The sequence below is a fragment of the Mastomys coucha genome, unplaced genomic scaffold (genome assembly GCF_008632895.1).
Source record: "Mastomys coucha isolate ucsf_1 unplaced genomic scaffold, UCSF_Mcou_1 pScaffold22, whole genome shotgun sequence".
Lineage (NCBI taxonomy): Eukaryota > Metazoa > Chordata > Mammalia > Rodentia > Muridae > Mastomys > Mastomys coucha.
The window spans coordinates 244,423,991-244,450,647 of record NW_022196905.1 but is presented as its reverse complement, the minus strand read 5'-3'; the positions used below and the strand labels follow the sequence as shown (position 1 = coordinate 244,450,647).

The 26,657-nt window shown below is 44.4% G+C and overlaps 2 protein-coding genes across 11 annotated transcripts in view; one reads left to right on the top strand and one right to left on the bottom strand.

Annotated features, from left to right (window-relative positions):
• The window catches only part of LOC116070098, a 95,878-nt gene that overhangs the window by 35,480 nt on the left and 33,741 nt on the right, over window positions 1-26,657 (bottom strand). For 3 of the 10 annotated variants that reach the window (XR_004110275.1, XR_004110277.1, XR_004110276.1), the window contains 5 exons: window positions 17,716-17,746; window positions 6,748-6,820; window positions 2,981-3,290; window positions 2,655-2,792; window positions 2,125-2,354 (listed from right to left, as the gene is read on the bottom strand). Coding sequence is in view for 3 of the 10 variants with exons in the window: in XM_031341294.1 (XP_031197154.1) it covers window positions 2,276-2,354; window positions 2,981-3,290; window positions 4,676-4,723; window positions 4,850-5,056; window positions 6,748-6,784 (681 nt within the window). In the remaining 7 variants the exon portion in view is untranslated. Of the gene's footprint in view, window positions 1-1,742; window positions 2,355-2,654; window positions 2,793-2,980; window positions 3,291-4,675; window positions 4,724-4,849; window positions 5,057-6,747; window positions 6,821-9,788; window positions 10,221-17,715; window positions 17,747-26,657 lie in introns of those variants that run through there. The other 7 variants (XR_004110273.1, XR_004110274.1, XM_031341294.1 and 4 more) reach the window with 7 other exon arrangements.
• Smpd3 (sphingomyelin phosphodiesterase 3) overlaps window positions 1,773-26,657 on the top strand; it is an 87,537-nt gene continuing 62,652 nt past the window's right edge. Inside the window, exon 1 of the mRNA XM_031341287.1 lies at window positions 1,773-2,119. The gene's annotated coding sequence lies outside the window, so the exon portion shown is untranslated. The remainder of the gene's footprint in view (window positions 2,120-26,657) is intronic.

Here is a 26,657-nt window from a genome sequence, read left to right as displayed (position 1 = left end):
AGGCTGGCCTTGAACTCAGAAATCCGCCTGCTTCTGCCTCCCAAGTGCTGGGATTAAAGGTGTGTGCCCCCACCGCCTGGCCTAGCCTTTGTTCTGTACAGAGATAGCAGGCTTCCTTTCTTTCAGACTCTGTTCAGAATAGTAGTAGTTTTTCCAGTTACTTCCTTTCCCAGTGTGAATTAACTATGCATATTAAGACATTCTTTCCAGAATGGTTTTGTTTTCATACACCCTAAACTTCTAGGACGATGACAAACAAAATATGGATGGAATTAATGAGGCATCTAATCAGTATCAGAATCTTTCCTGGGGATTCAGGAGGAAAAAATGCTACCTAGCAAGGCAGGAAATCACTGTGGAGTCCTATGATGCTGAGCAGAGGGTTTAAGGGACAGCCAGCATCTATTTCATGACTGACAGGTGAGAGAAGATCTTCCCAGAAAGGGAGTAGGAGGTAGGCATTTAGACATAGAAAGCAAGGGCCAACAGCTAAAATAGAGGAACATGAAGGACTGATGACATTTAGTGGGGGAATTGACAGGAATAGCAGGCACAAATCTATTTCTCTAGAACGATAGGAGTAGAAAGACCCTGAGGACATTCAGGCAAAATCCCAACCAATCCTAAAAGTACGAATGGCATTTAAACTTTTTTTTCAACCAGTAGCATCCTTCTTGTGAACATTCCTAGGAGTGGGAAACACCTTAGAAAACAAAGATTTTGAAGGCGTATGCTGAAATCAGACAAACTGCTGTTCATTTTCAAGAAATATCTATAGGTAAATTTCAGCATTTGTTGAGTGCCTCCTGTATGTCAGATGTTGTAGACACGGAACTGTAAATATGAATAATACAGGACTTGCCTCTGCTTTATGAGTTTACAGTTTCATGAGGAAGATGGGTGTGTAAACATGCAAATAAAATAGGGGAAGTAGAGGCTGACAAACACAGAAAGAGATGTGCAACACTCGGCAGAACGTCAAGGAAGTCGTCACACATCAAGGCAACATTTAAACTGGAGCTTTAAGGATGTTGAGGAGTTGGAGGAAGGAAAGATGGAGGGGATCAGAGGAAGAGAGAAAATCGGTACTCAAGGCTCGCCGGTTTCCAAAGTTCAGAACGATGCAAAAGAGAGTGGAGTCCAATTCTCAGGGGACTTTCCAGCTTTGCTGTGAAAAGTGGATTTGATCCCAGAGGCCCGAGGAAGCCTGCGAAAGAAGTGTTTTAAGCAGAAGCAGCTCACTCTACCAGAAAGTACTGAAGGAGAGATTGCAAGAATGTGGGGACAAGAAGGAAAGGCCCTAAGTGGCGCAAGGAATGTGGCCAAAAGTAAAAACCTTCACTGTCAGGATTAAGGCAAAAAAATAAAAGTTCAGATTGAGAAGTGAAGGTCTCCTCCTGTATCCTTCTTTATCTCTAGTGGGCAAGAACCAAAGCGGCTCGCTCTCGATTGGCTCCACTGAGTGTTACAGCGAGGCCGTCTCGTTACCTTTCTTCCTAGAGAGGGAAACTGAGGCCCAGGGTCCGCAAGTAGAAACAGAGAGAGAAAGATAACCGAATCCGTCTTCCAAGACGCTGACCATAGATCACGTGTGATCTTGCAAGGGTCCCAGGGCCTGCCCCACTTCCCCATCCCCCCCCCATTCCCCAGGGGCCCGAGTTTGCTATGGAAACAGTCCTCCCACCCTCCTCCGCGCCTAGGGCTCCTCAATGCACTCTGGGAAATGTAGTCCATTTGCTTACCAGCCCGCGGCACGAGCCCACTCCACCACATCCCTAAGAGACTACATGTTCCAGCAGGCAGAGCAAACACTCGGGCGGCCTCTGGGGACGAGGTCCCAACGGAGGGACCGGGACCTCCCAATGGGCAACCTCCTGGGCGGATCCTGCGTTTCCATTGGCTAGAGCAGCTCGAGGGAGGCGGGGTCAGCGGAATGAGGCGCGGAGCTGTTCGCCGCTCCAGGTGCTGAGTCCGAGGGAGGCTCCGGATGCCAGAACGGCGACCGCTGCAACCATCGCCGACGCGAGAGCTGCTGCCTCTGGGAAGCCCCGGTCGCAAGGAGCTGGGAGGCGCCGCGTGCGCTGCCCCGCGCCGAGCGCCCTCCTGTGCGCCACCTGAGGTGAGTGCTATAGGACTTGCTTTTGTTTTATTGAGGAGAGGGGGGCCTGGGGAGTTGATGGGACGTGTCCTCGCCGCACTTATCACCATCTGTCCGTGGAGCTTGAGGACTGACTGCGGGCCTCTTCGTGGCCCAGTGCCTAAGGTCGGAGCAACCTCAGCTGGGTTTTGTTGTATGGTGAAAGAGCTTCTTGAGTGTAAGGGACGAAGGGCTGGAAGACCCTCTCCGGTCTATCCTAGGAGAGCATGAAAAAGGCTTGGAGTCTCCCCTTTCCTGCGCCTAAAGTCGAGGCTGCTTGGGTTGTTGAGGATGGAGGGACTGTTTTGGGATGACAGGTTTGGAGACAGAGGGACCCTTCCTTACAACACCCCAGCGGCTCGAGGTTGCAAACAGGGATTGGGATGTGATTGATGAGACGCCTCCCCTCCTCTTAGACTCTCCTAGGTTTCGAGTTGTTAGGGAGACCCTTCCCTTTGCCCTCCTTTGCATCCTAGGAAACAGGTGAACCTGGGCTCTCCCCTTACCACTTGCTCACCAGTTGGGTTCTTTGTGGGATATTTGTTTTTGAGGAATGGAGAAAGTGAGGGGCTGGAGGACTCCTCCCCACCCTGCTCCAAGCACTGATGGATGCTCGGGTCTTCTGTGATGGAGCCGCACCTAAGGTCTGAATAGCCTGGGTGTGGGAGGTGGGTAGAAGTGAGAGTCTGAGATACCCCTCCCTACCTGGGTCTCATTTCCCAGGCCCTCTCCACCTAGATCCAGGTCCCAGGCAGTATAGAGTGGAGATCATCTCTCTTGCCCCGCCACACCCCGGGAATTAGAGCTCCAGCACCGCGGCTAAGTAAGAGTCTAGATGGGCACCTAAGGGAAAGGACCCAGTGGTCTCCCTCTCCGGCAACCCGCAGCTCCAGGCGACGTCCTCCGCGTTCGCGGATCCTGAAGGGATGCTCCGCTGCATGCCGAGCGCGCTCCTGATCTGGACGCCAGGATCTGGTACCCGGCTTGCAGCGGCTGCTCTCAGGTGCCCGGCTTTCGCGCTCTGCCCAAGCATCCACGGGAGGACAAAGCGGCGGTCGTGGCACTGGCAGGCGTGCAGGGCTGGACTGCGCGAGGGGCGCGGCTGAGAAAGGGGGGCTTCGGGCGCGGCACGGGTAGCTTCCACGGAAACGTGCTAGGAGAGGAGAGGAGAGAGAGAGACAAAGCGCGCTCGCTCCTCGCGGGCCCGCGCGAGCCGGGATGGAAAATCCCGAGGGAGGAGGTGGTTGTGCTGTGCTGGGTCCTGTGCCATACACTCTTCTCTGTCCCCACCCTCCAACCCACTGCTAGTCCTGCCCCAAGAATGCGATGTAATCGATGGTTACTAGAGACAGGACTTGTGACCACGAGGACAGGGATGACCCCCTGGACTCTACCTTGCAGTTAGGATCTGAAGAGGCATGCTGACTTAACCCACTCGACGTTATACCCTATCAGTTATATTAGGACAAATTTGTGGCTAGATGTGATTTTATTGATAATGGTGTGGGTCAGAGCATGAGTGAAAAATGTGACTGGATGAATGTGTCTGTCCATGTTCCAGTATTCATGCGTGTGCCTTGCTGTGGTGAGCCTATGCATATGGCTGGGGGAGGGGTGAAAGGAGGAGGAGGAAGAGGAACTAAGCTTGGATGTAGAAGGTAGCAAGACAGTTACCCTTTTAACTCTCAAGTCACAGTTGCTGATCTAAGGTCCAAATGGGTGCTTTCAGGATGAAGGCAGCTTTACACTGCCTCGGGTCTAACCTGAAGGACTGGCTATATTCCAGTCAGTGAAACTTCACAAGAATGTGGTACCCTGTTCAGCACTTTGGGCACCCAGCTCTGACCCTGACATCTTCACCAGCCCTCATTCCCTGGAGCACCTTATCATGCTGTAGGGAGCTGTCCTAATGACCAAAATCTACCTTATCACAACCACTGGCTGCCAAGTAACACTTGGGAGGCCTGTTAATAGAGGCTGGAAGAACTGGGCAGTGGTGGCACACACCTTTAATCCCAGCACTTGGGAGTCAGAGGCAGGTGGATTTCTGAGTTTGAGGCCAGCCTGGTCTACAGAGTGAGTTCCACAAGAAACCCTGTCTCGAAAAACCAAATAAATAAATAAACAAATAATTAAAAAATAAAATAAAATGCTGGAAGGGCTATACCAGTAGAACTGGTAGAGCTATAGGGCTATTAGGAGTAATCAGTCACAAATGGAGACTCAGAAACACCAGGTACAAGCCAGGCATGGTGGCCACATGTCTGTAATCCCAGCACTTAAAAGGCTGAGGCAGTAGAATTGCCACGAGTTAGAGGTCAACCTGAACTATATGAGACTCTGTCTTGATATTCCTAGAAGATGAACGCAGCCCTCTCAGCCTTATCAGTCCCAGCAACTGACCCAAGTTTCACCACCATCACTTTTATGCCAAAGTTTTTCAGGTAGCTTCAAGATAATCTCCTTCACATAAATTAAGGGGATAGATTATGGACTGTGAAAGAATCAGGCAGTGGAAATATCAGTCAGCCAACCTACCTGGTCCTTTTTCCCTTAAGTGTCCACTGCCAGCATCCACAGTGACCTCTGCTGGAAGGAAGTCAAGCCAAAGCACCATTTAACAACCACTACTCCCCTGTAGTGTAGTGAAGAGAGGTGGTGTGGACATTGCTAAACCACACTCCTTTCTGTTGAAGCTAATTTCCTGTCTACCTTTGGAGTACATGTCCTTGTTTTGTGTTTGGTTGCTTGTCTCATAGAGTTGGGGATGGAAAACAGGTCCTGGATGCCTAAGTAAGTACTTTCCCACGGAGGCACCTCCCTTTTGCAAGATGCCGCTCTTGTCTATGGTTCTTTCAAACCACATAAAGAAGTAAAACTGCCGCTGTCTTCGGCCACGTGGAAAAGTGGGTCTGAAGCCTACAGTTGAAAAAGGACATCAGAGCCATTTATTAGGACAATGCGTAGAAAACAATGATCAAGTTCAGGGAAGTTCCGTCACCTTTCTGGGCTCTCTCCCTTACCTTTCTTCACCCTTCCCTTCCTCTCATATTCCACTTTTTACTTCTTTCTCTTCCTTGTTATTAAAGCAGTCAGTAACATTTTTCAAAACCAAGCCTTATTTTCCTCCCTGACATTGTGGCCTCTATAGAAACCTCAGGCATCTGGAGTTACTAAAGACAGAAGGTCCCTGAGCACCGGCTCTTCCTAAGGATTGGAGTTGGGGAGATGGATGAGACGCGCTCAGTCCTAAGTGCCCACCTGGAGACATGTGTCTCTTCTGGAGTCACTCTGAAAGGATTTCACACTGTCACAAAATTGTTAGAGCTGCTCGGAGGAAAGGAGGTATTTAAATACCTGGCATTGTTCTTACTTTGGCATCCATGTGATTTGCATCGAACTATGTGACTCAGTATCATAAAGTAAAAATAGGACTTAATTTCTTCCTCGCCTGTTCAGAAGGTGACTGCATATAGTGTGTTATGTTCTGCATTGGCGAGTGAAAAGCTAAATCACCTCATAAATTGAACCACCTGATTATCCCTGTCAGAGAAGAGTGTTTAGCATCACCCAAGGCAATAACGTGATTTTATGTTTCTTCTAATTCATACCTGAACCTTTGTCTTGTAAAACATTTCCTCATGCTCATGCATTATTGTTTTTACTTGAGGTTAATCAAGAATGTTTAATCCAGCTGGGCAATGGTAGTCCATGCCTTTAATTCCAGTAGCTAGGAAGAAGAGGCAGGTAGATCTCTGGTTTTTTGTATGTTTGCTTGTTTTTTGTTTTTGTTTTTGTTTTTGTTTTTTTGAGGCCAGCTTGGCCTACAGAGTGAGTGCCAGAGTGACTTCCAGCCAGAGCTACACACACACACACACACACACACACACACACACAAAACAAAACAAAACAAAACAAAACAAAACAAAACCAAGAATACCCTGAACAAGAAATTAAATATCTGCAGATAACAGGAAGATATGGATGGTGCTTTGTTCTTTGAGGGTTCAAGAAAATTCTCGAAGCTCAAAGGAAAGAAGTAAAGGACTCTAAATTTGAAAATCTTATAGGTAGAGTTATGAGAAGAGACTCCTTAAAAATATGCAGGAGGGCGGGCAGGCCATGTTGAAGGGCTGAGCATGAATGGCAGTGTCACTGTGCATGCACGTGGTAGCATTTGTGTTAGGAGCATCTCTGCTTTAACACAGCCTTTCTGAAAAAACTCTTGCCACGTTGGGGTAGCTCCTTCTCCAACTAGCATCTCCTAAGTATCAGACTGGCCAAGCAGGGAAGGCTTGGATCTATCCAAGGTTCTGGAATACAGGCCTCTGCCTGCCAGCAGCAAAGAGTAAGAATGGAGCAGAGGGCCCAGCATCTCAGAGGATTTCCCTAATGTTGATCACAGAAGAGAATGAGAGAAAACAGAAGTTTCGCTGCTTCGTTTTGAATAAGCCCATCAGCAGTCCCTATTTAAAGAGTTACAAGCTAATAATAAATTTTCTAAATCAGGCTGTTTGCATGCAAGAGTGCATTTAATCCTGACAGTACTATGAGGTAGGTGCTGGTGTTATTCCCACTTTCAAGATGAACAAAGCTTTAAAGGGGCTTACCTGAGGTCACACAGAAGGGGCAGAGTTTAAGTTCCATCGGTTCTATTAAACTCCCATTCTATCCTTTTTCCTACTGCAGAAGCAAAAATTGAAGTATTAGACTGCCCTATGTAAAGATATCTCTAAATTTAGAGGAATGAAGTTAGGGATGAACTAGCATTCAAAACAAGCCACAGAGTGCTTTCAAGTTCATCAAGTATATGGCCATTCTTTGTCTTATTCTAGTAAGGTTTGTTGCTTGAACCTGGTTACCAAAGAAGACAGTGTAAGAATGCAAGGTTTTCTGTCTAGAATGGAAAACAGATTTTCACAGGAATTTAAGTCTGGTTAGCAATAAAGTGGATTTTTTTTTTTTTTGAAAGGAAGAAGGGAAAAAGAGCATATTTGCTGGGTTTTTTTTTTGTTTTGTTTTGTTTTGTTTTGTTTTTTAACACCAAGTGCATTCGGAGCTGAGGGATATTGTTAGGAGACTCCTTTCATCTATTCCCATTCTCGGATTTTCACATCAAAGTTCTTAACACCTACATAAGACTTCTCACTGTTGTGGACCTCGCTCAGCCAGTCTTGGGGAAACACTATGTCCCTGTTCTTACACCATCACAGCTAATGTTCTGCTTTCCTATGTGGCTACAAGACTCCTGGAAACGGGCAGCTTGGAATGGGGAACTTACTGCCACATGCTCTGGTTTTCTTAGAGTGGCAATTTCAACTGCCCCCATCTTTCTACAGACATAGGGCCTTGTGCCCAGGAACTCTCCACTTGCTAGCTGTAGCATTAGATGTTTAAAGTAGGTAAAAAGGAATAGACTTGTCTTTTCTCTTCTCCCTAGGCTTTGAATTGCATATCACTCAGAAATAGCAGGCGCATTCTCTTAATAAAATGCTTTTCATCAAGCTAGGTCTCCTTCCCACTTCTAAGTGATTCCTTTTCGCTACATGCTGGGGCTTTACAGAGCTCTGACATGAAATGTGGTTCCTCAGGGCATTTGAAGGCCACAGAGTTGGCTTCCCATCTGGGTCTGCTCTGATTCACAGGATCACAGACAGATTTGATTGTTTTCTTATTTAGAGTCTTAGCTCTCCCCAGCATCAGAACAGCATGTAATAAGAAGCCATTTGTGGAGGTCTCTGGGCAGCCATGCCTAGGGCTGAGCACTACCCTCTTTGCTAACAGGATCAGGATATAGTTTTAAATCCCAGGCATATCTTCTAGAAAGCATATACTATGAAGATTTTTATTCAACATAAAAAGGAAACAAATATTAATTCCTAAGACTATTATAATTATTCTGGTAATAATCCAAAGCTCCCTCAAAGGCAGACTAGGTATATAGCCACTCTATGAATATTTCCCTGCCTGCAATGTACTAAGTATATATATCTGGGCTCATGGAAGCTGACCCCCAACTCGGCACAAATCCAGGCATAAAGAAATACTGAGTGGATGCAGATGCTGAACTCCTCAAAAGAGTGTTGTTATAAGCAGGACTTTGTAAAGATAGGAAGTAAGTTTAAGTATCATAAACTATCCTGTTGCTTTATCATGAAGACAGAAGCTAAAGGACTTTGAAGGACTCTCTGATGGGTCTTAAAGCACACGTTTCCTGACACCTAATGAATATTCTTTCCATGGTCTTAAAACTACTGTTCTGTTCATCAAATTATTCAAAGGGCATATTTCCATCAGCATAGCCTTATTTGACCCAATTCTAAAGGAAAACCCAACTTTAAAGTTGAAACAGGAAAAAAAAAAAGAGAAAAATAGAAAGTCTGCATTTATCTGTGTCACTCAATAGTAACCATTGGCTGGCTATTGAACGGGTTGTGACCAGGTTGAAATATTTTGATATTTTTATATATTGAATTGAATAAAAGATACTATAAAAATTAATTCTACTTGATTTCTTTTTGCTTCTTCAAATGCAACTTTTAGAAGAGATAGCTCAACAATTAAGAGCGTGGCGCACGCCTTTAATCCCAGCACTCGGGAGGTGGAGGCAGGCGAATTTCTGAGTTCGAGGCCAGCCCAGGACAGCCAGAGCTACTCAGAGAAACCCAGTCTCGAAAAACTAAAAAAAAAAAAAGCACTTGTTGCTCTTGCAGAGGGCTCAGGTTTGATTCCCAGCACCCAGCACCCAGCACCCACATGATGGTTCATGACCACCTGTTACCCAGTTTCAGTGGACCCAACCATACATGCATGCAGGCAAAACATTTATACATATAAACTAAAAGTAAAATCTAAATTTTATTTTTTGTATATGAGTACACTGTAGCTGTCTTCAGACACACCAGAATAGAACATTGGATCCCACTACAGATAGTTGTGAGCCACTATGTGGTTGCTGAGAATTGAACTCAGGACCTCAAGAAAAGCAGTCAGTGCTCTAAACCTCTGAGCCATCTCTCCAGCCTCCTAAATTTATTTCTTTTTTTTTTTTAAAGATTTATTTATTTTTATTTATATGAGTACACTGTAGCTGTCTTCAGACACACCAGAAGAGGGCATCAGATCCTATTACAGATGGTTGTGAGCCACCATGTGGTTGCTGGGAATTGAACTTAGGACCTCTGGAAGAGCAGTCAGTGCTCTCAACATCTGAGCCATCTCTCCAGCCCCGCCTCCTAAATTTTTTAAGTTATAACTATATATTTGAGTGTTGATATATAGTTCAGTCTGGGTTCAGTGCTCAGCACTGAAAATTTATAACTATATATTTGTATGTGTACATGTGAATATAATTATGTAATATTTACATCCATTGCTGTGTTATATTTGTACTGGATTAGTGCTCTACTAATTATGGGAGGGAAATTTTCCCTATAAATGGATATTTAGCAAAGTAATTTCTATAACCAATTGAGCTGAGTTTGAATCCTGACTATCATTTAGGCTATGTGTCCTTAAACTTCTGTATTCTCATTTATAAAATGAGGGTTCTGGTCTACAGTTAACATTAACTAAATATTAACTGTTATTGATAATGGAGACATATAGAATATTAAAAACCAGGAACAACAGGAGAAAAGCAAGCAGGAGATTTTTTCAGATAGATCAAACAAAGATTTATTGGTCATTAGAACAAGATTGAAAACATTTGCAAGCATAACTCATGAGTTGCTGAGATTTGGCCCCTGTTTTCTGGTGGCTGATGATGTTGAGGAAAATTTTCAAACCATTTACATAAGTACATGGTAAATAAACAGATTAGCTAACCACATTATGTACGCATCTTGACTTTGTCAATGAGTTGAGGAAGAGGATGATTAGGATGCCTGTACCAGATGACACTGCTCTCCTGGTCTCTAGGGTTCCTCAGGGGAATACAAGCTTTGTGCTCTGGGGGGAAATTCCCAGACAGGAATCAAATACACCCAAGATCAAGGCTGTTCTGCCTTGCTCTTGGCCTTGGCAAGAATCTTGATTCCTCTTCTGTAAAATGGAGATATTTGTAGCTCTCTTGGAAGTTGTGCTGAGGAGAAAATTAGACAATACAAATGAAAACCCAGGTGCACGGAAGGCTGTCCACAGTGGTAGCTATTACTGAGTGGGATTTCTGTTGTTCTTAATGGCAAACTCTTTGTTCTTAGTAGAGAGGCTTCTATTCAGAAATTTCCAGAGCCTTTTCAACAACTGCGCTGCTTTCTTCCTCATCTTTAGTCTATGAGGGACCTGAGAGAAGCACAGGCTCACCAGATAAAGTGTGCCAAAACATAGGGTCTTGGTATCTTTGAACACACACTAACCAATTTTATATTCTTTTGTCCAGTGAGGTTTTTCTCTGGGATGTTGAGGCAGGTGGCAAACAGGCATTGTTCTCCATTACATTTATCTTGAAATTCTGGCACGTTCACCATGGTTTTGCTTTTTAAAAAAGGGAGAAGCAGTAGGGAGGGAAAAAACTTGATTCCAGAGCTCCAGACATAGATCCTTTCGCCCTGGAGCAAAATATATCTCCATTCACTACTTGTTACTGCCTTTGACCATTTTGTCTTCTGAAAAGTCACCTGTATCAAATAAATAACAAGTGATCCTGATGTGGTGGCCCACACCTGTAAACACAGAACTTGGTACATGAAGATGAGTTCATCTACAGTGCTACATCTACAGTAAGCTACCGTGTGAAACTATCTAAAAAGAAAAAAAAAAAAACAGAAAGAAAGAAACAGGGCTGGAGAGATGGCTCAGCAGTTAAGAGCACTGACTGCTCTTCTGAAGGTCCTGAGTCCAAATCCCAGCAACCACATGGTGGCTCACAACCATCCATAAAGAGATCTGACTCCTTCTTCTGGTGTGTCTGAAGACAGCTACTTACATATACTTACATATAATAATAAATAAAAGCTTTAAAAAAGAAAGAAGCAAATAAAAACAAAGAGAGAGAGGGATGAATGGAGGGAGGGAGATGAGGAAAGAAAGAAAGAAAGAGAAAGAGAGAAAAAGACAGACAGACAGACAGACAGACACAGGGGTGTGTTAGGGAAGGGAAAGGAAAGGAATGAATATATGTGAAAATTATGTAATTAGAGAACGTTGGACTATAGAGCTACTCTTCAGACTGCTCTCACAGAAAGTATGTGGATGTCAGATTTCATAGGTTAACATGTGATTGATTGCTTCAGGTAGAAGAATCTGGGAACAAGATCTTCTGTGGTTCTGTTGGAAGGTGCCTAACCTACAGAGACCAAGTGATTTTGATGCTAACATTTAGGGGACATGCCAAAAAGGCATGTTTTCTGAATGGGAAGGAGAAGGGCCCACATACAAAGTAGACCAAGGAACAAAAACTGAAATAACCACAAGGCTACATTAATTCAGGTTGGCTATAGCAGTGAGAAAGATGTGGATTCTATTACAGATTTCATCTTAAATCTAATTTTCATCACCAAATATGTGACCTCATGCAAATGCACAAATGTGTTTTAACTGTGTGTGTGTATGTGTGTGTACGTACATGTGTGCAGAGGTCAAAGGACAACCTTAGCTACTTTTTCTCAGATGCTGTCCATCTTGGGTTTTGACATAGCTTCTCTCATTGGCCTGGTACTTGCCTAGTAGGCTAGACTGCGTAGCCACTGAGTCCTAGAGATCCATACCCACCTTTTAAAATCTGGGTCCAAGGAGACGTAACTCAGGCCCCAGGCTTGCAAGGCAAGCACTTTACCAACTGAGTTTTTCACCCCAACCTGAGTTTTAACCTTTCTGCCTCATTTTTCTCATCTAGTACAATAAAAGTTTCCCTGTGCTGCCATGGCAATTATGGCAACATACAAAAAAAAAAAAAATGCTTTACCAAGGCTTACAGTGGTTCAGGTATTGTGTGCAAAACAGCCATTATCTCTATATTTTAAGCTGAGGAAAGCAATGTTCAGGGATTTTTAAGTAACTTGCGAAGCTCTTGCATTCAGTAAGAGGCATAACCAGGACCCCACCCAGACCATCACACTACAGAACCTGCTCTTAACCAGTGAACATGGCCTCTCTAGTTCAATGTTCAGAGGAACCAAAAACTGTTTGAAGGAGGGAGAAATTCTTTGTGGATTGTTTGTAGAGAGGTCTTTTGTTTGGTCATCATGGGTTAGTGCAATAGGAAAGGCTAGGGTGGGGGTAGAAAAGCTGTGATCAAATAGACAATAATAAGAATGCCAACCATGGGCTCCGGGGTCACTGGAGAGGAGTTTCTATAGGAAATAAATGTTGAGAAACTTGGAACATCTGTATGACAAGTTTTAGAGAACATCTGTAGATGAGTATTGTGAACATGACAGAAACTAGAAATTCTTAGGAAACAAGCCTTTGGGCATACCTGTGAGGGACTGATTAACTAGATTAGTTTAGAAGAAGGGGAACTAACCTCTTAACTACAGCAAACACTGTCCATGGGCCAGGGTCCTGAACTGAATAGAAAGGAAAAACGAGCTGAACACTACATTTCTTTCTCTCTGCTTCTTAACTCCTGATAGATACGTGTGACCAACTACCATAAGCTCCTGCTGCTATGGCTTCATACATGGTAGACCATACTTTCAACTGTGAGCCAAAATAAACCCTTTCCTATTTGGTTTTTTTTTTTTTTTTTTTTGGTGTTTTCGAGACAGGGTTTCTCTGTGTAGTCCTGGCTCCTATTTGTTTTTAATATATAAAAATATACTTTTAAGTACATTTTTAAATGTGGGGTGTGTGTGTGTGTGTGTGTGTGTGTGTGTGTGTCCATGCTCTACCTGGCAAATGGAAATTTTGAGAGTTGATCTTCCTCCACTTTGTAGTGACTGGAGACTACCATTACTTTGTCAGGAGTCTTTACCCAGTAGACCATCTTGCAGACTCCTTTCTTTCCTTAAGTTGTTTCTTGGTGGGTACTTTGTCAAAGCAACAGGAAAAGTAGCTACTGAAGAACCAAACATATGCCGCGGCAAAGGAACATAAGACACAAAACCACTAGCTTGGAGCATCCCACTGGATGTACTCATTCTGTGTCAGTATTGAGTGCATGAATCCAAGGCCAGAACTTGTGGAAGGTATAAGCAGATACATCTAACATTCCTACTAGCACTCTTCAGCTGCCAAAGAATTCACACAGTTTCTTTCTTTCCTTTTTTTTTCCTCCCTTTTTTCTTCTTTTAAGATAGGGTCTCAGGTAGTGTCAGCTGACTTGTTACATAGCCACAACTGTCTTTGAACTCTTCATCCCACTTCCCAAATGCTAGGATTCCAGGCATATGCTACGACATCCAGCTTATGCTCCCTCATTTGGTCTTCACAAAAGCTCCAGGTAAAATAGGTGGTCTGCCGCAAGGGCTACTGGCTATGTCATGTGGCAGGCAGCAGAGACTGCCAAAAAGCACAGATGCCTTGAACAGCTGTGGTACCCAATCGCAAACATAAAGCTTAGGAGAGGCCTTCTCTGTGAGGCAGAAGGCAGAAGGTCTGTGTCCTGGGCTGAGGCCTTTGCTTCCGTTCAAGAAGACAGGCAGTTTTGTCATTTGCTTCATGATTCCTGGGTGACATCTCCAAATGGTTGCCTCCCAGAGTGGTTGCTGTGAGGACCTAAGGCAAGGTCACTGCAAATTCCAGAGTCCTTTCTGAGTGAGTGCCCATCATCAGAAACCCCTCCTGTGCAGAGAGCTTATTTCACAAAAGGAGATTTTTCAGGACTTGCCATCTTAAATTTATTCTGCTTATTTTTCTATAGGCAGCAGGTTGGAAACCAAATCTTATCGTCTTTTGGCTGGTTAGAAGAAAAATCAGAAATGGTTGCAGTCACGTTGCACCAGATTTCTCTCCCTGGCTGTGCTTCTAATGACAGTGAAAAACAAAGGCAGGAGAGGAGGAGAGGAGAGGAGAGGAGAGGAGAGGAAAAGAAAAGGAAAAGGAAAAGGAAAAGGGAAGGGAAGGGAAGGGAAGGGAAGCTATGGGAAGGAAAGGAAAGGGGTAGGAACGTGACATTTCTTCCAAGAGGCACCTGAAGCTCTGTGGAGGATATAAGAAGTGGAGTGGGGGAGCAGCTTCTGCAGCTATGAGAGAATCCCTGAGTCAAAGAGGCGTTTGATGTACAAGATGATAGACACTGAAAGAGATCATGGAGTCTCACTCTATCTTCTTTGATAAGTCATGCTAGGCTTCCAGACACCCTCTACAGTATTAAAATGCTAAATACAGGATGGGCAAGGCCACAAAGATTTTGCCAAGTTGTCCATTGACAGGACTACTAGCATTTACAAATGTTTCACTCATGAGAAATGAGGAACACTGAATGATAGAATGTTATGGGCTTGTTAGGGCATTGACTCCAGCAACGATGTCTACCAAAATATGCTGACCACACAAGGTTGAATGACAACTTCTGATGTAGAAAACCAGACTGAGAAATCATCTGAATAACAAAGGCATGGGCATTTGCAATGGCTGAGCATTGGAAGGTTGAGTTTATAGTGACTTCATGGCTGCAACAGCAGCAGCTTTTTACTTCTTTCTTCTGAAACCAAGGCTCGATATACCAAGTCTGAGAGGTTCCTATGATCAGCCTCAAGCATACAGACAGGCACACAGTAGATGCTCTCAGCAAGTGTTCACAGTTTACTCGCATACTTGGTTCCTATTGTGTTCCTATTCTAATGCCAGACACAGAAGAAATAGAAATAAATGAGACAGTCTCTGGCTTACGTGAGTTAGTCAATTCTTTTTGATTTTTTGAGACATATGCCTCACTGGATAGTCCTGGCTGGAACTTGTTATATAGAACCAGCTAGCACGGAACTCAAAGATCTCTACCTGCCTCTGAATCCCAAGTTCTGGGAGAAACACGTATGCCCTGAAGACTCTTTGCCCTACAATTAAAGCATTTGCTGCGAGGGGCAGCACATAGCAAAGGACTCTGAGCGACCATGGTTTCATAGTTTGGAAGCCTACAAAAGACATAATTTTAGTGGCTGGAGAGATGATTCAACAGTTAAGAGTTCTGGCTGCTCTTCTAGGGAACCCAGATTCAATTCCCAGTGACTCAAAGCCATCCATAGCTCTAGTTCCAGGGAATCTGATGTCATTTTCTGGCCTCTATGGACACCAGGCATGCACAAACACAGGCAAAACATCTATATACATACACATAAATAATTTTTTTAAAAAAGAATATAATTTCAAAATAATTGATTTTTTAAAGTATTATTTTAATTGACACATTATACATATTTATGAGGTACAGTAGGATAATTTGATACATGCTTATAATTTATAATAATCAAATCAAGGCAATTAGCATTTCCATTGTAAGGAGACTACATATTTAATAGGACCAAGCCATGAGTGCATTTTTTTTTTAAGACAGTTTCTCTGTTTAACCCTGAATGTCCTAAAACTCACTCTGTAGACTAGGCTGAGATCTTACAGAGATCCGCCTGCCTCTGACTCCTGAGTGCTAGGATTAAAGATGTGCGCCACCTCCTCCCGGCTTAATTCGCCAACCTTTTTTTTTTTTTTTCGAGACAGGGTTTCTCTGTGTAGCCCTGGCTGTCCTAGAACTCACTTTGTATACCAGGCTGGCCTCGAATTTAGAAATCCTCCTGCCTCTGACTCCCAAGTGCTGGGATTAAAGGCGTGTGCCACCACCGCCTGGCTATTCACCAACTTTTTAAGAGCAAAATCCACTGTGTGCTGATGGTGTATAGAGCGCAGCCCAAACATCCTGCTCTTAGGTACTCAGTCCTGCAGGGACAGACAGAGACAATTACACTGTAGCAAGGCAAGAGACAAGCAGAAAGCATAGAGAAGTGGCTAATTCTATTGTGGGGAACACATACACACATACTCATGGGTTGGGTCTAGGTATTAAAGCCTGAGTTAGAGTGTTCACACCAGCACATTGAAATACTTTGAGATAGGGTAAGACATTTGGGTGGATTTATTGAGTGACTTTGGAGATATCACCTACATCTTTAGACCTCAGTCTCCTAATCTGGTATTCTGAGGGCTTGGCAATAGTCATCCTGCCCGTCTAGGCTAGAGCATCATGAAGCCTGGCTTTGTCCCAGCCTCCAAACTTCCTTGACTCCTGCTTGTCTAGACCCTGGTGATATTACCTCTTAATTCTGGCTAAAATGTTCCAGTGGATCCTAGCCAAGATTCTGGTTCCAGAGAAGCTCTGTATTATGAGAATTGGCCTGTGGCATCCAGTGGAAGTGCATCCACTCTCCTGGGGTGCTACTTGCCTTCACCATCCCTATCAGAAAGGCACACTGACCTACTACAGTACTAACCATCCGTGGGCTATCTTCTCTCTTCTCACCAGCAGATCTCTGGCATATTGCCTGTCTCTCAGAACATTCTTGGGGAAACCTGGGCCCAGTCAAACAGAATCAGTAATGGCAGGTCAGTCCCAAGCCCTGTTGCTCAGGGTCCCTAGGAGTCAGAGCTGCCTCATTTGTATTTCCTCTAAAGACCTTCTAGGGCACGAAGCAGGTTGTTCCAACTCAGCTAGCCTGCCTGCTTTTTGTAGACCTCAGGCCTCCTTGCCTGTGGGTGTGGCAGTAACCTCCCCACAATCAACACTGTGATAGGGGGTATAGAAGAGCAACCATCTGAATAAATTAAACAGCGCCAGTGTTGAAATTTAAACAAACCATCTAAGGCTGGCAAATGTACTGTACAGAGTACATCAGAGTACTACCTTGCAAAGACAAACGGAAATACCAGAAAATCTCTCACTGAAATTCCATTTACAAACCATTAAGAGGACTTTTTAAAATAATTTGTGTGCCCAGGAAATGTCATACCTGACACTGCACTGCCTATCTAGGCAAAAGCCATAGGTCCCCTACATAACCTCCCACTGTTCCTCTGGCCTGGGACCCTCTTCCTGACAGAGCTCATCTCTGCCAGCAGAGATCAGAACTACTCAGGCTACTTTTTCCACTCGAGGGCCATAAGAGCCTGCAGGAAGGGCTCCCACACACAAGGTGCTAAAGAACACTTTCTGCCTTGCCAGTGCCCACTGTTGTCAGATGCATACACCCTCTGGAGAGGGGTTGGTGCCCCTCATCTCTCCAGAAGCAATGAGGGCACTGAAGTGGCCTGCTCTATCTCCCACTCCAGAAACACAACTCCTTCCTGGAGTCGGTAAACAAAACTCAGCATCAAGCCTTTAGAACCTTTCTGTCCCAGTGAGAAGGGCAGGCTGAAATAAGTCGAGCTGCTTAGAAACCGAACAGAGACAAATTAAAACACTCATTGGAAGCAACAGAAGGCAGATCAGTGGAGTGAGAAACAAGATGTCTCCCTTCCACATCACTGCAGAAAAGAAAAGAAGAAATCACCAGCTATGGCTCAAAAGTCACAAAAGAAAGGAAATGCAGGAAACACAAAACACGCTGGCAGGGAGCCACGCGGAGTGGTTCCAACAATCAGTGTAAGCATTTAACACTCCCCTGGTGGAAGACAAAGGTCCCTATATTAAATTAATACAAGAGACTTACCTGAAATAAAACGGCTGCGGGGTAGGCAGAGCTATAGCAAGTAAATGCAAACAAAAGAAAAGCGTGAGTGGCTGGATCAGACAAAGCACAATTTAAGGCAATAAGCAACGTCAAGCAGGATAAAAGGGTAATTTCATATTCATAGAAGCAACTGTGAAGGCATAGCTGTTCTGAACATTTGTACACTCAGTACCTTAACATCAAAATATGTGAGGCAAAAATCTGTCACAAGGAATGCAAGAAGCTGGCCAACAGACAGTTGTGGGTATAAATTTACATACTACTCTGAGAGTCTGACATCAAGTAGCCAAAACAGACATGAAAATAGAAAGCAGTGGTATGATTAAGAGTCAATTAAAAAGTGGTATAGAGTTTGATGTGGTAAGAATGATGTTTGCCATGTTTCAAGAGATTGATACTTGTAATCTGAAGGTTAAATTTAATGCGCATTTTTACATGCAGTATAATTATAACTGCATTTAAAAATCCTAAACCACTAAAGAGCCCCTGAAAGAAAATATACCAAAATTAACATCTGGTGTGTTTGGAAGATTAGAATTGAGATATTTATATCTTCCCACAGTTTTTTCCAATGTTCCTCAATGATCATACAATATTCTATGACTTTAAAAATTAACTAAAAAAAAATACAAAAATGGAAGAAGACTTACTCTCATAGCATAAGGTTATAATTTTCAATATTAGAGGGAATATATTCATGGAAGATTTGGTAAGATGTAACAAACTGAGTATCAGATAGAAGTCTGGGCAGCTAATATTCCTAACAGTCTAGGCAGGACCAGGCCTTCTGGGGCCACTCTCTGTTTGGAATGCTGTTTTCTTTGCCCTGAATGCTTCCTTCCCCCAACTTCGTTCCCGTGCCTCCCAGCACACCTTCTCCACCCTGCACCCTGCACACTCGCAGCTCAAATACCATTTCTCTAATGTAAGACATGCCTATGCTCCAGATAACCTCAGCTATACCTGTACAGGGATGTAGCTCCCCTCTGAATGCTAAGAAATCCTGATTTCATTACAGCCCCAAACTCATTATAGAACCTCACAGGTGTATTACACATCAGCCTGCAGATTGAACAATACTGGCAGATGGTCAGGGTTGGACATGCCTGCAGACAGGTCTCCTTGAGAACCTGATGGTGAGGAAAGGGGAAGGACTGCGTGTGAGACAGGGATGCCCCCGTGGGTGGTGATGAGAACATTTAGGCATTCCCAGTCAGATGGAAAAGAAAGTTCCCACGAATGAATCAGAATAAATCACCGCCCACTCTGTGCCATCCAAAAATGAAACCTATGGCTCTCTCTAACTTGCATGATTATATGAACAAGGTTATTGAAGTAATCAAGAAAAGCAGCAGAGCTGAATTTTTAAATGCTGCCCCAGTCCTGGGAGAAACTCTGCCGGCCATACTCATCCAGCTGACAGTTCAAAAGAGAGAAACTCTGCCTCACTGCTGAGATTCCATGGTCAGTGGTTTCTGGTCTGGCCTCCGGACTTTTCAGGGCAGAACACTAAGTCTGTAAATACTCTAAGGTTTTTTTCACCTACCAGTAAAATGAGTGAAGATTTAGTCCAACGGATGCACCATGTTAACTCAAAGGCTTTTATAACTGCAAGGTACAGTCTCTCTTGAAAGCGCAAAAATAAACTTTACTAATGCTAAACATATATTCTTATGAATTTCAGCTCAAAGTACACACTCTCATTGGAATGCAAATTACTTTGAGAGCTTTCTAAAATTGTCATATATAATTTCTCTTTCCTAGATCTGGATTGTTATCCAGTTAAGCATTTTATTTTGAAAGGCAAAATGTTCATGAGACCACTTTATGGGAAAATGGCTTCATGAAATCCTATACAGCTATCTGATTTCAGGGAAGAGATGTTGCTAAGAAACCTCTAGCAAGTAGCTTGACTTTTCTAATTCACAGCCTCCTCCTTAAACATGGAGAAAATAGTACCTACCATAAAAGACTCAACACAAAAGTCATATTTCTCAGTAAAGTGCCTGCTACAGTGACTGTCTTGCTGCCGGAGTGCAGTAAACAGTGGGTATTATTCTTACATCAAACAGTAGTTTCTTGTCTCTCCACCCTAGCCTCTCTCTGTATGTGATGATTGAGAATCAGTATGGAGGAAGGCCCGGGTTTTGTACAAAGTCCCATCAGGACAGCTCCAAGTCCCTTCCCCTCTCAGGAAGCATCCAAAAGGCACTGATTTTGATTATAACCAATGTAACTCTAGGAAAAATCCCAAGAATCTGCTTATTAATTTTAATTAAATTACTTCCAAACTTTATTGCTTTATCATCAGAAACAAATAAATGTCTCATGTCTAAAAGACAAGTCCCAATTACCCAAGAGCCTATTTTCATTTAAAAAAACAAAAACAAAACAGGTCTGAAATAACTTCCCTGGAAATCAGCAGCCCTGGCAGTCCCCCCTTAGGTGAAACTTGGGGCCTGCCTCCTTGCCGCAGGCAGCCATTCAAGGAACGGAGTACTACAGACCACATTTCTTACGTACTCCTTCAAAGCCATCTTCTCACTGGTACAGTGCTTTGCTTTTGGCTGACAGTTGGTAAATGTCTTATGAATAAATGCTCCCTCCCTGGACTGGGACTGGCAAATGTGCATTATGAGCCAAAATCGGTTCAGATGACCTGGCTTCCAGCAGTAATGTGCACAGAAGACAAATGATTAAATAATGCATGTCTATCCACTCGACACGACATTCTGCAGCCACTAGAAATGATGCTCTCGAAGACTCAAAGGCCAAATGGAGACACATCTAACATTAATTGAGTAAATAGACCATAAAGAGTGTCCTGGTGTAGCCATTACACACATGGACCCAAACTGAAGGGGAAGGCCAAACAATATGCACTATGAGAAGGATGTAGGTTCTATAGGACATCTTTCCAAATTCTCTTCTGTATTGTAATATAAGAATGAGCTGGGGGAACAAAGCTTAAGGCTTCCTCATAGGCGCATGCCCAAATTCAAAGTTACCAGAATGAAGGCTGAGGAGCCAGATGGGGAACGTCCATTCAGGAATAAAATATGAACTTGACCCAAAATAACTGCCATGCTCAGTTTTGGTGTCTGAATTAATCCTCCTCTTAATTTCTTGACACCTATGAAATTGATTCTCACCACAGAGTCACAACCCGTAGCCCCAGCATGGCCATCAATAAAAAGCATGAGTAGGAAGCAGAGAAAAGCATCTGAACCGAATGTCCACGGAGAGGAACCACAGTAGCGTTTACAGAAGTTTATGTGTTACCTCTAACAATGTTTCTATGGATTACTAGATGAAATTATGATTAGCATGGCAGGGAGGAATAAGAGGTGTGTGTGGGGGGGGGGAGTCTTAGTGCTTTCACTGGTACTATATACCAGAGTTCTCTGGTACTGAATGCCAGAGAACAAGTAATTTATGAAAGATAAAGGGTTATTTGGGGGACTGGTGAGATGGCTCAGCAGGTAAGAGCACTGTCCTTCTGAAGGTCATGAGTTCAAATCCCAGCAACCACATGGTGGCTCACAACCCCCTGTAATGAGATCTGATGCCCTCTTCTGTGTGTCTGAAGACAACTACAGTGTACTTATTTATAATAATAATAAAAAAAAAATCTTTGTGCTGGAGCGAGCAGGGGCCAACTGGAGTGAGCAGAGGTCCTAAAAGTCAATTCCCAACAACCAGATGAAGGTTCACAACTATCTGTACAGCTTCAGTGTGTACTCACACACATAAAATAAATAAATAAATCTTTAAAAAAATAAATAATTGGCTTCTGGTTCTTTCTGAAGACAGTGACATTCAAGATCAGCTCACCACATCTGGTGACGTCCTTGCTTGGAGGCACTTTCTGCAGCAGAAGCTATCATATGGCAGGGCAGACAGACAATTCTAGTTTAGGCTGTTTCTCTTCTTATGAAGCCACAGTCTGTTGGATTAGGACCCCACCCTTATGGCCTCATTTAATCTTTTTTTGTTTTTTTGTTTTTTTTGGTTTTTTCAAAACAGGGTTTCTCTGTGTAGTTCTGGCTGTCCTGGAACTCACTCTGTAGACCAGGCTGGCCTTGAACTCAGAAATCTGCCTGCCTCTGCCTCCCAAGTGCTGGGAATTAAAGGTGTGCGCCACCACCGCCCAGCCGCCTCATTTAATCTTAATTGCCTCCCAAAAGGTTTATCTCCTTTAGATCAACCCCTTCACACTGTGGGTTACATTTCACAGTGTGGGTGAAGGTGTTCAAACCACAGCAGAGAGTAGGGAGAGGGGGGCAGCTTCTGCAGTTGTCAGATCAAAGCTAAGCTGGGGTATGCTGCCTCCTCTACACTCGTCGCTAGATGTCCAGCTCCACTTTAAATCCTTTTCCCCTGGGCTGGTGAGATGGCTCAGTGGGGAAGAGCACCGACTGCTCTTTGGAAGGTCATGAGTTCAAATCCCAGCAACCACATGGTGGCTCATGAGTTCAAATCCCAGCAACTACATGGTGGCTCACAACCACCCGTACTGAGATCTGATGCCCTCTTCTGGTGCGTCTGAAGACAGCTACAGTGTACTTAACATATAATAAAAAAAAAAATCCTTTTCCCCACTAGAGATCTAAATTTACTTCTCTCTCCTAAGGCAAAACCCACTTGGTCCCAGAAGAGAAAAAAAGAGCAGAGGTCTCATAGACACTCACTGTTAGCGGGGATGACTAAGACAGGCCAGCATCAGTCCTGGATCACACTGCCCCATTTCTTCCTAGCTGGGCTACACCTGATGGTGCTACTCCCCCAGGCTCATACTTGTACCCAAGCTCTTAGTAAGAACAGAAACGGCTGTGTTCCTGGACCAGTGCAGCAGTCTTGGAGGCCTAGTGCTCTTGAGTCTCCCCAGATCCTTCTCTGGAAATGCAGCCCAGCACTGAGGTTTCTAGGTCATGATGGGGGCTTATTGAAATTTTCAGAGCCACGTTGCTAAAGGAAAGAACAGTAAGCAGCCTCCTGAAGCCCTGGCTAGTTCCTTGTCTGGAAGAACTGATCATATAGTATCTAACCAGAGGCATGATGGGAGTGGATCCCACTGAGCCCAGCAAGAAAGCCGACAGGCCTGTGGCTTTCATACCCTGGAGCCCAGTCACCAACAGTCAAGCTCCAGGGTTTCTACTTCCACTTCTGTATAACTGGTGGGCCAGGGCCAACTTTAGATCCATTACCCGGCAGTTATTTAGACCTGGAGCAAGTATACCCTGCCTTTTATAGACAGAGCATAACCATAAGAGCTGTTATCCCATGATAATTTAATTATGTCACTGAGACTCCTCCTATCATAGCCAGCCTTGCCAGCTTTGACCATAGTTAACACTGTCCACTCAGATTTTTTTTTTTCCCAATAGTAAAGATTGAACCCAGGGTCTTGATCATGCTGGATCAGTACTCTACCACTAAGCTACAGGAAACCCCTGCCCTCTGCTGGGACTTTTTGATGTTACTGTAGTTGTTCTCAGACTCTAGAAACTGATAGGTCATAACCTTTTCTAGGCTCTGGACACACTGATGTGTCCTGGTTATCTGTGTCCAGATCTGTCTCCAGGCCAGAGACCAGCTGTGACCCAGTCCAGATCCAGGCACAGGTAGAAACTGCTATAACAGGGAGACCTCCTTTTGTAAAAACAATCAAGCTCGCTCTCTTTCCTCCATAATCAGGCACCAAAAAGCAGGGGTTAGATGTCATTTCCCAACCTGACTTCCTGGAAAGCCCTTTGCTCTCTATGACTTCGTTTGCTGTTTACCTCCTGACCTTTAAAGCTCAGACTCAGACCCATCTGGGGACAAAAGGTTAATCCCCGCTCCCCTTTGAAAGTCCAAGCAACAAGTCGTCTCTGGAGCTAGCTAGCCAGACTCTAGCCATTGCACCTGCTCCCTGCAGAGCTGCGGGGACAGGAGAGGGAAATGTATCAAATCCGCAAACTAGAGTGCCAGTGGCTACTTCAAGCGGCCCACAATGCTGCTGTTATACTGGAAGTTGCCTCTGACAGACCCATCAAGCACTCGTCCAAGTCTTTCCGATCACACACAGTTTATTGCCTGCTGCCTCCTAGTGCTTTTTTTTTTTTCCCATGGCCAAATCTTCCTGGGCAATGAATGCTCAAAGAAGCAAAAGGGCCTTCAAGCTGGAAAATCTTGGGCCGTTAGCTGCTATAAGTGGAGTCAAGTGAGTTTGTCTCCACAGTGATGTTTATTTTCTTGCTCTTAGGATGAGACACAGGCTGCTCAGATGCACCAAAGCAAACAAGGAAATGGCATGTGGGGAGGTGGACACCAGCACATGGGAAACTCGGAACCTGGCAGAGGGACTGGAAGTGATTCCCTCTGGGGCCTTGAGTTCCCTCCTTGAAAGCCTTGTCTTTCCATTGTATTTTTTGGGTGTGGAGCCTGGGGAAAACAGGGATCCTCAAATGAACCCACTTTATACCCGCCCCCACTTTCTAAGCCCTCCTTCTCCATTCTGTCCTGCCCACACCTCTCTTCCTTTCTCTGATTTAATGTCTCAGCTCCCACAGTATATCAACACCCCCAGCCCCAGTCATCTTCAACTCTCCATCCAGTCTTGGCTTTGAAATTTGGGCTGAGTGAACCTAGGATTCCTCAGCCTCCTCATCTGTAGAATGGGAATAATTGTGTCAACATGTGGGCTGATGGCAGGACAAAATAAAAACATTTAAAGTATTTGACAGAGATAAGCAACCTCTAAACAAGGTTATTACTGCTGTTGCTGTTATTGATAAACTCCAGCAGCCTGGGTTGATGCTGAGTCTGTATGGAAGATTTAAATGTGTGCACATGGTCAGGATGAAGAGCGAGCATGCTGATGGAAATGGCAATGAGGAAGTAGCCATGTCCCTCAGTCTCTTGGGGATATTTCTATTCTGAGTGCTTCTGTCTCTCATCATATTGATTTTAAATCAACTGTTAAGAGCTTTTCATTGTTTCACAGCTTTTTGAAGCATGTCTCTCTCAAATATTCAGCAGTTACTACTGGCAACTTCCATCAATGAGTTCCTTGTAAGTGGTGGCGCATGCCTTTAATCCTAGCACTTGGGAGGCAGAGGCAGGTGGATTTCTGAGTTCGAGGCCAGCCTGGTCTACAGAGTGAGTTCCAGGACAGCCAGGGATACACAGAAAAACCCTGTCTTGAAAAAAAAAATGAGTTCCTTGTATAGGGGCCAAGTTGTAGGGATGAGTTACTAGATCATGCAGGGATCAGCTTCAGGCTGCTCTGGGGAGACTCTCAAAAGCTTCTAGGCATAGTCAGGAACTGGTTGTCAGCATGACCTGGGTCAGACAGTGTGCCACTTTTTCTTTGTGTCCAGTCTTTAATGACATAGCCCATGGGGTTGTCAAAGATCAAACGGGGTTATCAAATCAATATTCACTTCCCTGGTGCTAAACTCATGTCTGACATCCATGAACCCTGCTTAGATGCTAGGCAAATGTTCTGATTCTTGTGAAGATTCTATTTTGAACTGAGCTATGCCCTTGCAAACGTGAAACAGGATTATTACTGCAATAGTTAAGAGGATCTACCGAGTTAGGCGGTGGTGGTGCACGTCTTTAATCCCAGCACTTGGGAGGCAGAGGCAGATGGATTTCTGAGTTTGAGGCCAGCCTGGTCTACAGAGTGAGTTCCAGGACAGCCAGGGCTATACAGAGAAACCCTGTCTTGAAAAACAAAACAAAACAAAACATCTACTGAGCCTCTATTATTACATTTGTTCTGTCTTAAATTTATTTTTCTTGAGGAAAATATGGCCCACAATCAACATCAGAGATCCCTGCTAGTTAAACGCACACACTCAGCACCCCAAGCACCTTCACATTGACAGGCTGTGGTAGAAGCTGGAAGTGCATGGGTTTGATTGACTTCCCTACAGCAGAGTGCAAGGGAGAGACTGGCAAACCCAGGGTCTCTTTCTTCTGCATAGTGTTCTTCTACTTCTCTGACAGTGGAAATGCTGCTTCTCCATGTTGTCAACCACCTAGTTCTAGCCTGGTCTGGCTTGCCCATATGCCTACTAACCTCCTACCCTGCAGTTCACTCCTCTTCATCTCTTTGCAACACTATCAGTACTCTGAAAAGCTTAGGGCTAACCTTGAGACATGTCATGGCCTGACGTTTCCCCACCAATTCCTCCAGCACACTTTGGCCACTTTCAGGCTCCAGAGCTGCCCGATAGGCCTCCAGGAATAGCTTCATTTTTAACATGCTTCTTCCACGCTTAGGGAACCTGGGCCATACAAGAATGTCACGTTCAGAAAACACCTGCTAGTAGGTAAACAATGAGTTGGCCCAAGGTCCCTTGACTAAGTCAGAAGCAGAGATCTAAGGTGTAAGAATAAGACCCCAGGGGGGAAAGGACAAACCCCGTTTGCTGGTAATGCTCTGCAGAAGCCCCAGTAATAGTCACAGGATGGGGTGAACAGATGATCTTTGAAATCTCTTTTGTGGCATAAAAGATGAGAGGAGGAGGACAGAAAACCTGAATCACAGGCTTGGCCCTCATGCTAACTTGAACCAAGCACTTGATAAGCCAGTTTCTTCAGCAATAAACTGGGGAGCTCTCAGAACCAGCTCATGGGTTGTTGTGAAAGTCAATGAGCTAATAACTTTGAACCAGAGTAAAACCCTCTATCAATGATTCTAACTAAAAGCCTAGAAGGCAGGGTAGAACCATGCACAAGGGACAATGCTCAAGAAGTTAGTCTCCACGCTTCTGAAACGGGGTTTCTCTGTGCATAGCCTTCGCTGTCCTGGAACACTCTCTCTCCCTCCCCCTCTCCCTCTTCCTCTCCCTCTCCCTTTCCCTCTCCCCCTCTCCATCCCTCCCTCTCCCCCTCCCTCCCTCCCTTCTCTCTCCCTCCCTCTCTCC